This window comes from Zerene cesonia, chromosome 10 (genome assembly GCF_012273895.1).
Source record: "Zerene cesonia ecotype Mississippi chromosome 10, Zerene_cesonia_1.1, whole genome shotgun sequence".
In the NCBI taxonomy this organism is placed as follows: Eukaryota; Metazoa; Arthropoda; class Insecta; order Lepidoptera; family Pieridae; genus Zerene; species Zerene cesonia.
In genome coordinates, this window is record NC_052111.1 from 587,520 (window position 1) to 599,777 (window position 12,258).

Consider the following 12,258-nt stretch of genomic DNA (forward strand, 5'->3'; position numbering starts at 1 on the left):
ACCAATGATCATACTCATAACACGCTACTTCATTTCCAATTCTAAATCCAATCGTAATAACCGTGAGAATTCTAAGAAATCCTCCTACTAATTTCGTTCCTAAATTTCTTTTATTCAATTCCACCGCCAATTCACGCAGAAATCTTATAACCAGTATTACTCATAATTCACCGCGGAATCCATTTCGTTTGTATCATAAAAACCGTAATCAAGATTTTACTTTTACTCAAAGCTCGAGGCGGAGTAAAATTGAAAGTTAATTTGCCGTCAGTTTAGCGAACCAAGGAAACGTATTTATAGATCCACTATAACCTTAATGCCGCAAAGCTGAACGAGGTACAATAAGACCCGTTATTTTAGTGTAAAATGTTGCTTTTTAAGTCGTTTTCTTCTTACTTTTATTTAACAATCATGTATGTTAGAACAGTTATATATTACTAGTGATGTATTTGTTCAATACATTATTTTAAGCTCGTGATCGCTTAAAGTGATCTTTCTATAGATACAAATAAAGATAAAAATCTCTCTCTCTCTATCTACAGCCTCATTCCGTCCACTGTTAGACATAGACCTCTTTTAAGGCACACAATTCAGCTCAGTATTCCGAATCTTTTGTAAAAATCAATTTTATATACAGAAAGAGAATGTTCATCAAAATAATTAATTATGATTTCAACTACTATCAGAATTTCTTAAATGTATATTAATGTCTTAAAAATATATAGATATATGGTTTCCAAGAGCAGAAAATTACTAGAGCGAAACGCGTTGCGCGGGCGCAGGTCCGATGTCATCCGATTACGACACCGTTTCCACACTGGGATTAATATCTAACCATTACTGTTAAAAACACTTTGTTTTAGCGCAAGGTCATATTTTTGTAATCCTTTACACTAATTTGTTCACGCATACTTAATTTTGTAATGCATATTTAAATACAAAATTGGAGGCAAATGTGAAATACATGTTATTTTAGTTAATACATTTACAGTTAATCTCACTTGCATATTATTGTAGCTATAGGCGTTAGACGCAAATACTATTCACGATTTAGTATGTATTAAATTCTAATGTTTACCATGAAATTAATTGAATCTTGATTAAAGTTGGAATTAATAAATGATACTTTTAGTATATATCGATATTATAGCTAAATATTGTTTACCAACTGACTTCAAAAAAGGGCAGGGAATTATTTATTCGATTGTATTTGTTTTGGCTTTGTTACTAAGAGCATTCTACTGAACGGGTGAACCGAGTTTGATACTTTTTTTTAAAGGTTTTGCTTCCCGTGTCGATCACACTTAATCAGATCTGACAATTTGGAGTCGATTTAGTTTTCTGTTAAAATTATTATATCTATGTTTTTTATTTTAGTTCTTAATCCAACTTTTTTTGTTAATAGGAACACATACAAGAAGTATTGGACAAATGGACACAAATAGATGACGAGATATGGGCCAAAGTCATAGTTTTCGAGAAGAACCGGCGAGTGGCGAAAGCGTATGCGCGTGCGCCTGTTCTCACTATCAACGGATCGGACGACGGGTTTGATGGCATGAGGTAAGTTACTTTATAATCCTAAAATACAGACAATAGTATACTCAAAGTAATGCTTTTATATAATTTCGTAACACTTATACTTTAGAGCAATCGTTTCGAATATTTTGGGCTTCTTATTCTGAGTTTTTATATAGATCAAGTATTAAAGCATACAACATACAGTCATTTATCACATCTGAATATAACTCCACAACGCTCAACACTCTAGTCAATAAATCTATGCAAAAGCCACAAACAGAACCGATTTTAACATTTCAGTCCGCAATTACTATGATTAATTCGCATTGCAAAATGCCTGCTTCACCAGTTTGTCTAGATCTAGGCTTGGCTGGATCTAGATATGCACGTGGCTGGCCTACATTCCCCTTTAACTCGTACCACGTACCAAATTAGTTTAATGCGAGAGATAATTTTGTATAACTTCATAATATTTATACCTCCGGATAAAGATTTTCGAATTGCGCAGTAAATAAGACTGTCAGTCATAAAATACACCATTTTTCATTATGTATAATTTCAATACACTTCAGAGTGGGTTTTATTGTGCGTTTTACCGGTTATATTACTTAAAATTATGTTACATCTTATATTAGTATTTCTTAATTTCTTTTTGACACCGCCTGTCAACAGCTATCCTGCAATTTGTTAATGGCACCTAATGTATTGTTAAAAAGGTTGTCAGTTACTTACGAAAAGTATTTAAATTAATATTAATCACTTAACAAGATAACAAATTGTTCGTTAATAATAACATCGTATCAATTATCATGTTGTTAATTACGTGTTCGACGCTCTTTCACAATTGTTGGGATAATTGTTTTTGCGCAATGCAAATTACGAGTAGGCCTATATTTTTTATTGGTCCATTCTTGTATAACGTTATACAGCACCATTGCTTACGATTACGCATTTGATCTATAGTAGTTGTGGTGTAATTAAGTTCTTGTTGTTATGACAGCAAGACTTAATTTTAATGGAATAATGATTTACGGAGGTTCTTCAATACCTGAAGGTATAAATGTAGGTAGCATTAATAAAAGATATTTTTAACAAACTAAAAAGAGCTCAAAACATTGACAATACCATATTTAACGTGGTCATAAAAGTGAGTGATCTTTATCTATTGTAATGCAAGACATTTTCACAAAAACCTATTTTCTTGTTATGACACCTACACAAATTCTTACAAGTCACGTTATAAAAGTTTGTATTTCTTTAGTAGCCCATACTCCTCCACACGCTTATGTATTTTGGCGTACAAGGCCGCCCTAACGCTCCAGTTAAGGGCTCTTATCAGATCTGCGATGAAAGTCGACACATGTAGCAACAATGCGTGCAAATGCCTCCGTAACTGATTTGATTATAGACGCTTGCTTAACGAGAAGTTGCGTAAAGAATTTGCATGTCAAAACGGTTAAAATTGACGGCCTGCTGATCGACTTTCTCGTCTAATTGCTGTATCAAATAGCGATCTAAATATATACTTAAGTTCTATATAAAATTCTATTCAACACAACTCATTATAATAACTTCTTAATATTTGCATTCTTATATTTCTGTACTAAAAACATCGCGTAAAATAGACTAAAGCAAAAATGTATTTTCTTTCTTATTTACTCTATCTGTTTTCAACCGACGCGACTTCTTCAAGTTCTAGCTCGTAAATTAAATAAACCACCAACGTAACTAACATCGAACTCGTAAATCCTCGTAAGTATTCGAATAAAAAATATATTTCGATTTCCCTTCAGCCAGCTCGCAAACGGCGAAGCGATGACATCGCGACAACCCGAGTACCTAATGACACGGAAGCTTGGACAGATCGCGCGTGCGATTGTCAGCTTTTATTGCTTATTTCACAGCAGAAAACTGGGCGATGCACTTTTGTTTTATTGTGTGTTGAGAGGGATTTAGTTTATGACCACGGCTTAGTAATCGTTTTAAATCCGTTGTGGCTTGATTCTGTTTCCTCTATTTAATTAATTGTGATGACGTTGTTACTTTATATTTCAAAATAAATAAGTATTAGTGTAAATTGTAAATCATTGCTTTCTTCTTTGAAGGAAGTGTAGAGTCCTGTATTAAAAATATTTCGAATATAATTAAAAATAATCCAAAACAATAATCATTCAAAAACCGCTAAAAACCACCTTAAAGTCAACGGGGAGACAGCTGCGTTGACAAAGCAGGGAAAGTTACATATTCAGTTTAGTCCCATTAAAATTTCATATCACCTCCCTTAAGCCTACAGCCAGAACAGAGAACAAGGAAATGTCGCGGCGGATATCAGATGCACACACACGAATTTCACTATTTTAATGAAACCGCCTTACACCCTCTAATTAGCTACGATCTGTGTATCCCCGGCACAATAAAGATCGAACATTCCCGCTAATAATTGGAATTAAAAGGACTGGTTTCGTCTGATAGGAAACCTGAGAGCTAGCCTTTGAAACTTTTAATAGGAAGTGGCCACTGACGCTGTTTTGTTTGATAAATGGCTAATGGTTAACATATGCTTGTTATTTATTATTTGTAATTTATTGTATTTGTATATAATGGTTCTATAAATAGATTATGAGGAGGTAATTTGTTTTGTAATAATATTAAAGGGTAATGTGAATTATGTAGATATTACATGTTTTCATCGATTGAATTTATTATTATGTCTTTATATGCCTAGACTAGAAAGTATCTATCTTGGTGGGAAATCGTTCATTGGTACATGTGAACGGGGTGACCAGATAAGTATACAATATTAACATTCAAAGCTGACTCAAATGCTGAGTTTATCATAATTTTATAAGTACCTGTCAATTAGTAGAGACATCTGCTTTCAAATGAAAAAAATAATCAAAATCGGTTCACCTATTACAAAGTTATGGGATAACAAACACAAAAAAAAGCAGTAGAAGTAAAAACATCCTCTTGTTTTGTAGTAGGTTAACAATCACCACGCACGCTTTTACAGTCTCCTGTCCAAGCTCATTGTCATGCATATAAATAAATGACTTAAATAAACAACGTAAACGTATGCCATTAGAAAACAATACAAATTGCCTAAGCAATGTCAGGCCCACCTGGTACAATTGATCCAATTTGCACACCAGCCCCTTCGATAATGCCTTATCGCAAACGACCCACGCGTCATTTGAATCTGGCACGCGTCGTGTTTTACACAATACGATATTGCGTAACGATATCGTGTTGTATAAAATTATTTAGGACGAACAATATTTTCTAAAAGTTATAAATAGTGGCTTAAGTTGTTCATCATCGTCAATCCATACACAATTCGTCGAACTTGTGATTCTTCGACTTGCCAGTCAATCTCCGACACTATACATATAGGTATTTCATACATTCTGAATACTTGATTAATTTTCTTATGGACTGTTAAAAATTGAGTCATTATTTCGACTATTTTCATTATATACGTAAATTATAAAATACAATATTAGAAAACGTGTAAAAACCAGCTTAATATTTTCACAAGCATTCCTCTTTAAGGGTTCCGATACGACATCGTATACTGTAAAACCTCATCCACGGTCACACTAGATGTTGCAATAGCAATACTTGAATGTTATTGTTTATTGTCTTCTTATCGATATCTCAGAGCTTTGTTGGATTGTAGGAAACACAGTGTGCCAGTATGTCGTACAATGGCTTGAGGCAACCTTGCTTTTTGCTAGTAATTTGTATGTGATTGGTCGATTGTCATAAAAGAATTGAATGAATGTGTCCTTGAAGGTTACATGTAAGACTGTGATTTAAATATAGGCTTGAGGTATTCGAACTACGCAAAAGATTGAGTCGATGAAGCACCTTGTGGTCTAGAAATTTGCCCAAAATTGGGCAAGTACACAGACAGATAGTAGCAGTAGTATGCTTATGAGATACTAAGCGTATAAAATAATGTATTTTTTAGAAATCACAATGTATTTATAATGTATTTCACCTTAAATCTTATACCTCTAAACGAGCAATTCTTGTATATATATATATATATAATATATATATATATATATATATAATTGGAATCTCGGAATCGGCTATAACGGTTTTCATGAAATTTAGTATATAGGGGGTTTCGGGGGCGATAATTTTTTTTTTTAGAAAATGTCATATTCGTGTTTTATTCGTGTTTTTTTTTCCTGACATCTATTGGTGGATAATAATACTATTTTGCTTCGTAGATAGCTGGACAACTGAAATAACATATACAACATAACTTACACGGTTTCAACCGCGGGTCACAGCTAGTTATATATAATAATAGAAACGGGATAGAAACCCGAAAATAAGAATATTAATAAAGAGGTAAAATATTTTTGCAAGTGTTTAAACTTTGAAATATATGAAATATCGATACAACAAGCTAATCAATCTCTAAGATCTAGATATAGCACCAACTGTACATTTAGTACAATATTATATGTGAATGATTTCAACCTTTCAAGCCATAAACTGCAATAAGCTTTATATCTTTACCATTACGTTCTAAAATCGATAAACAAGAAAAATATCGCATTGAGTAAATCAAGTTGCATATTTTAAAAGGATCGATTACGAAGGATTTGTAATATGATAATTACATTCAACTTTGAACTTTATTATGTGCGATTAAGTATCTATATAGGTTGCATGTGTTCGACATAATTATTTGTTATTGTCCACTTATCTTTGGTTACAATTGGAAAGTAGGGCGACATTGAGGTAGGCTTTTGCAAGCGATCTTATTGGTCAGTGTCAATAAATTTGTCTCAGATATTATGAAACCCTTTGTTATTAAATGTTATGAATTATAATTGCGTTTTGTCGTAATGATATGTATCTCATGCTAGTAATTTAGCAAACGATACAATGTGGTTGCTTTCGGAAAATACTGAATATTGAATATTTAATATTTCATTTAATTAAATCTAATATTTATTACATCAACCTAGGTATTATACAAAATTTATCTGTAAATAAATGTCTGAAGACAGGCAGCATCGGTTTCTATCTTAGTTTAACTAAAGTAAGTTCAATATTTTATAAAATATACCTTATAGCGAGATTAGTCCTTTATTTCTTACAATTAAATTTAATTCGAAAATAAACACAATAAACAAACTTTCCCGCTTTCGATCTTTATAGCACAAACGGCCCACTTTGCAACAAGCTGTTTTATTACCACGCAATAGCAATGAAGACTCTACACTCCAGATTAATCACTTAGCACCTCGCGTGCTTCATCTAATTTATATAAAAAATTCTAACAACTCGTAAGAATTCAATTAAGATCTAACGCAATTTGCGCATGCGACGCTTTCGTGACACTAACACTGGTCAGGCTAACTATTGCGGCCGTATTTTACAACTGAAATGCCGTAGCTACCGTGCAGTGATCAATTTTGAGCACAGCGTTGAGTTATTCTTATAAGAGATTTAGACTGTCAATGTATGCAAATATGGTTCTATCTGATGAGTGCTCGCACGTGGGTTAGTTTAAGTTGCTCCCGTGTTTTATTACAGATTACTTGGGCTGATTCGGCCCACGGTTGCGTTCCGTGTTCGCGATTGTTCCTGCATTAGAGGGTTGTCACACGATTCTAATTTTGCACGCCATTGCGATCTATGTGTTTCTAGACCATTTAATGTCATTGTCTCTGCATGGGAGTGGATTATAGCCGTTGCATGAGAGCAGAAACAAACTTTTCGTCAATTGTCAATAAAAAATCAGTATTCCTGAATGTTAATAACTGAAATAAAAGAAGAGCAAATAAATTAAATTAATTTATTGTTATATTTTGTAAATTGTTTGAAGAAATAGATGAAGGATATTATAAGGTTATTTAAAAAAGGATGAAAATGTGCATATTGACACCTCAAATTTATTTCTGATTTGTAACAATAGTTGAAAGTTGTAAGATTTATATGTGAACAATGAGCTAAGCTTCGAATTTCGTATCACTTACAATTCACACTCGAACCAGGAAATTCATGAATTTTATATGAGCTGATATCAAACTGTATAGGATTGTCTCACAAAATCTAAATAAATTATTTTTTATTTCTCCCATCAAAAAGTTTATTAAAACAATTTGAGAAATTTTAATACTATATTTAAAAAGGAATTTTTAATGCTTATTAATTAGTTATTCTTATTTAAACCCATACCTATACATTACATGTGGTATAATTTGTATATTTATATTTATATATTTGTATTTATTGGACTTTGTAAGTTCAGTTCGAATCTAAATTAAACCTCGCCATAATAGATGTAATAAGAAGCTGGTAACAATAGTTACGTATGAAAAGAACTTACGTAAATTACATCATCCGTATTAAGACTAATTCGCACTCTATATATTATGCTTGTGAAAAGTCTCAGAGAAAGTGAAGTGGGAAAATCACAGGCCAAGTGTAAACAAAGCCATACGCTTTGCTAGTTTCTAATCTTTTCCCACAGTTAATGCCATTTTCGGTAAACGATTTATGTACTATGTCAATTGTCTATAATCTGTCCTTTCTCTTGCTAAAAGATGACTTTCATTTCGATTGCATTGATTCCCAGGTCCATAGGATTTATAGTCTCACTGATTTAAAGTTCTCTTTCATTTTATTAATCCTCTTCCCTTTGTGTGAATAGTATGCATGCATTTACAAAGAAAAACATTCGATATCTGTCAAAACAATTCTGTTTTCATATTGTATGTGTTTGTTTAAGTTTAATTCAAAATCTTGTGACTTTCTTATGTTTAACTTTTTTATTCTGATATACCTTTGCATTACTTAGATTATATTTTTTGCGAACTTTAGGAAAATTATGTTCATTGGCGACATATAAGTATTTATAAGAAAAAAACGATATGACATCATAAATATATACCTGTGTTTCCTGTATTCATTTTCTAGGCGTGAAGGTACCTACTGTGACCATGTATGATGTCAATACAACAAAATCAAAATAATAATGAAAAACTAAATGAGACTTTATGAATAAATACATTCATAACAAGATTTTTTGGTTTGATAAACACGTATGATTAATAATGCAATAAGGATTTCAAACAATATCAAAATTAATTTAATAGTTTTATTTAAATTCAGTACCACACCTATTTTAAGTTGATTTAATATAGACAACAATACAACGCTTCGTAAATGCTAAGGTTAATGAATTTAACTCGTGTTGTGTTCTTAAAAATATCTAAGACATTATTTATTGTAATCCGTATTGATTGCAACACAGAAGCATTGAATATTTAGTTCAGTCATATAAAAATTCAGTCATTCTTCATAATGCAGATCGTGATATGAAACTCAGTATTTTAATTACAACATCGATCTAATTTGAGGTGACCCAGAACATATTAGTTGGCCCACATCGATTAAGATAAATCATATTGGCATTGTTAGAATATCGATTATATCGAGGATCTGTCCTTGTTCAGATAATAGAGAGTATTGCCTCAAAAAGATTCATTTTAATTGTATTTCGTAATAGCTGACAGCCAGCAACAGCCGCGCTTTTGTTTTGTCCGCGCTTATTTAATAAAAAAATATGGCAATACATAAATCAAAATTCACATTAACTAATCATCCATCTAACCTGTCTATTTAAGACTTCGTTTGAAAGCTTATTAAATGTCTATAAAACGAAATTGCAATAAAGAAGATACATAAACGATAACCACATACCACGTATATGTATTCATTAAAACGCAACAGAATTAAAGATTCACTCTACAATTACATCACGTTTGGATTTCGTCAAACAGTTAAAGGCTTGTAAAGTTTAATGGTACGATTGGTTCACGCAAAACCGCCTATGGGCGTAATTCATACAACTAATATTACACATGTATGATAAATTGTCGACAAAAATGTTAATTAGGATGGTCTTTTGATGGCTAGTGGGAGGTTCGTTAAACGTTTTTAATTCAGTACAAACAGTAGATGAAAGTAAATATTTGTCAGTTATATTACTCCATCGGTTCTCTTATTTTTCATAATACCTGCAAGTTTATATGTACTATGTTTACATTATACTGTGGAATAAGCAATCTTTTTATTTTTTTTTTATTTATATTCGTAGTTTACGTAAATATCTCGATTGACATCGTGTTTATCAATACATATGATCACTTTTATACAGGAAATTCTAAGAGTAAAACTATTACAGCGCATACTACATTATGCATAATTGTGAAATTTCATAATTCTCAAATTTCGAAATACTTGCAAGCGTCAAATTGGTCAAGTAACCTTTAGCTCAAGCAGGCGGCAGATGGTTTGAGGTCAATTATATTAATTTGCAAAGATTATTTACAAAGGTCATATTGGGATAACCAGATAGCTAATATACCTTTAAATTCATAAAGGTAGCATACATATTGAGTTTATCGCTTGTATTGAAAATGGTGTCATAGACTTACTAGAAGCTTGTTTATGTTGTTTAAAATCAACAGTTCTATTCAAAGTTTTATACAGTGACCTACTTCTTATTTGTTCGTATATAAAATTGTATTTTTTGCATATCCAACAAATTACTTTCTTTATAATTAAACAATTATAAATTTAATACAAAAATACAAACAAATACCATACGTGTCGTGATCAACATATCCTGTTTCACATATCAATGGTGCAGTAGGTGTGGCCAAGGCCAGTGAGATCGATTCTCGGCGTGAACTCTAGCTATTGTTCCAATCTGATGACAAACACCCAAACAATACAATACTACATATGAAGAATACTTTGCATTTTTGTATTTACCTCGCATTTTATTCATGAATATTTGCATAACCGATAAATCACGAACTTACTGCACCGCTGTTCGTACTTATAAAAGGTAAAGCTGACTGACATATAGTAGACACACCTGAAATAGAATAGGTTTAAAGTTGATACTTCATGAAATTAAATTGTTATGTTACGTAAATGAGCACTGAGAAAAAAGGCATGATATCGATGGATGATATTAGAATTTTAATAGTAATAAATGCATGGTAAACAGATCTTATTTATAGTGATGTTTAGTTTAGATCTTCCATAATTTTTATTGATTGAATTGAGTTTATTGAGGGATAACCTTTCTATGTGTGGAAACAGATATGTTAGATGGTGAGATTTCATGTCATGCTTTGGTTTATTTTACACCCATCACAAGATATAAGTGTAAAATACGTCATAACACAAATTAAAAAAAAATCATATTAATATCTAAAGTATAAGTTAAGTGGAAGCAAAAGTGTTAAGATTGAACTTTAAAGTTCACCTACTTTGACGTAGAGGAAAATATAATGTTTGACATGTAAAGTATTATCGGTATATCACTTTGTTGTTTATGAATTCTTATTTTACAACGAATTAACACATTTTCTAGGTATTTACAACTTAATTATAACAAAGAATAAACAAAATAAAATGCGGATGCAGTATTTTGTATTTTTTTTTATAAATTAGTTTTTTATTGTTCAATTTGCAGCTAGGTATTAATTAATAAGCAAATTGCGTGAAATATATTTGGATTTCAAGCAGAGAATTATTGTCATTTTAAATTTACGTAAACGTATTTTATATGTGTTTTAATACCTTCTTCGCAACCTACATTCCCAAAAACGATAGTTTTACTTAATTCGATGCATATTTTCCTTTACGGTTGACTATTCATAACTCCTTCGAGATACCTTCCTTTGACCTGATTAAAACGAGAAGGACACAATACAATCGCTGATCTCCTTGGCACAAAACTTTGAATTCACGGATCACATCACTTACCCATTGTTCCAAGAGATCGACCTACGTCCGTCAGTATATTGAATTTGTTTGCTTTATTTGACCGACACATCAATGTCGGTATTCCCAATTGTTATGGCGAGTAACATCTCTGCATTACATAATATAATGGGTGAAACGTTTTCTTGTATTAATGAATGATTCGCATACATGTTCAAAAGATACTGTATACAGTACGCTGTTTGAATTTATAGGGGCGGGCGAAATGTATAAGTCATTATTGCAAACAACTAAACTATGTGATTATTTAGTTAATATCATCATATACACAAATAAATAATCATAAATATTGCTCTATAAATTGGTTAAAACATTTTCACTGAACCTAAGTGCACCGTACAAAGCACCGCCAAATTGTACAGTAGATATTGTTTATTGGTTTTTGTTAACTGTATGTGCATTGTAGAATAAAGTGTAAATAATAAATAAAAGCTTATAAATATAGTAATAAAATCGAATTGGTGGACTATGTGAAAAACTATTCGATGTTGATTGCTCACCTCGGTGGTATTTTATTTTATATTGGATACTTAACAGCACCTTCTGATAATTAGCAAGACGTAACAATTGCACTGAGCCTTTCCAACCTTGGCCATCCATTACATTATCTGTTACATACAAAGGGTGACCCAACCTGAACTTTAAGTCACTGAACAAACAACCTTAGACAAAACAATGTTTACAACACATTGTATTACGCTAATTAGTGTTATGTTAAGTACCCTGTCAAAATGCGTAATTTTTTATCGTGATAATTCAACTTTAACTGTATTCAATGAGAAGGTAATTATTAAGAAGATTAAGACTTATTATCATAAATAAATGAATAAATATAAACAATAAATGGAGGCATTAAAAATGCTTTCATTCTATATAAATAAGTATTTAAATACTTACCATATA

The 12,258-nt window shown here is 31.6% G+C and overlaps 1 protein-coding gene across 4 annotated transcripts in view; it reads left to right on the forward strand.

The window, feature by feature from the left end:
• Positions 1 to 12,258, forward strand: part of LOC119829257 — a 140,520-nt gene that overhangs the window by 94,068 nt on the left and 34,194 nt on the right. For all 4 annotated transcript variants that reach the window (XM_038351674.1, XM_038351676.1, XM_038351675.1 and 1 more), the window contains one exon: positions 1,406 to 1,563. In XM_038351674.1, coding sequence (XP_038207602.1) covers positions 1,406 to 1,563 — 158 coding nt within the window. The remainder of the gene's footprint in view (positions 1 to 1,405; positions 1,564 to 12,258) is intronic.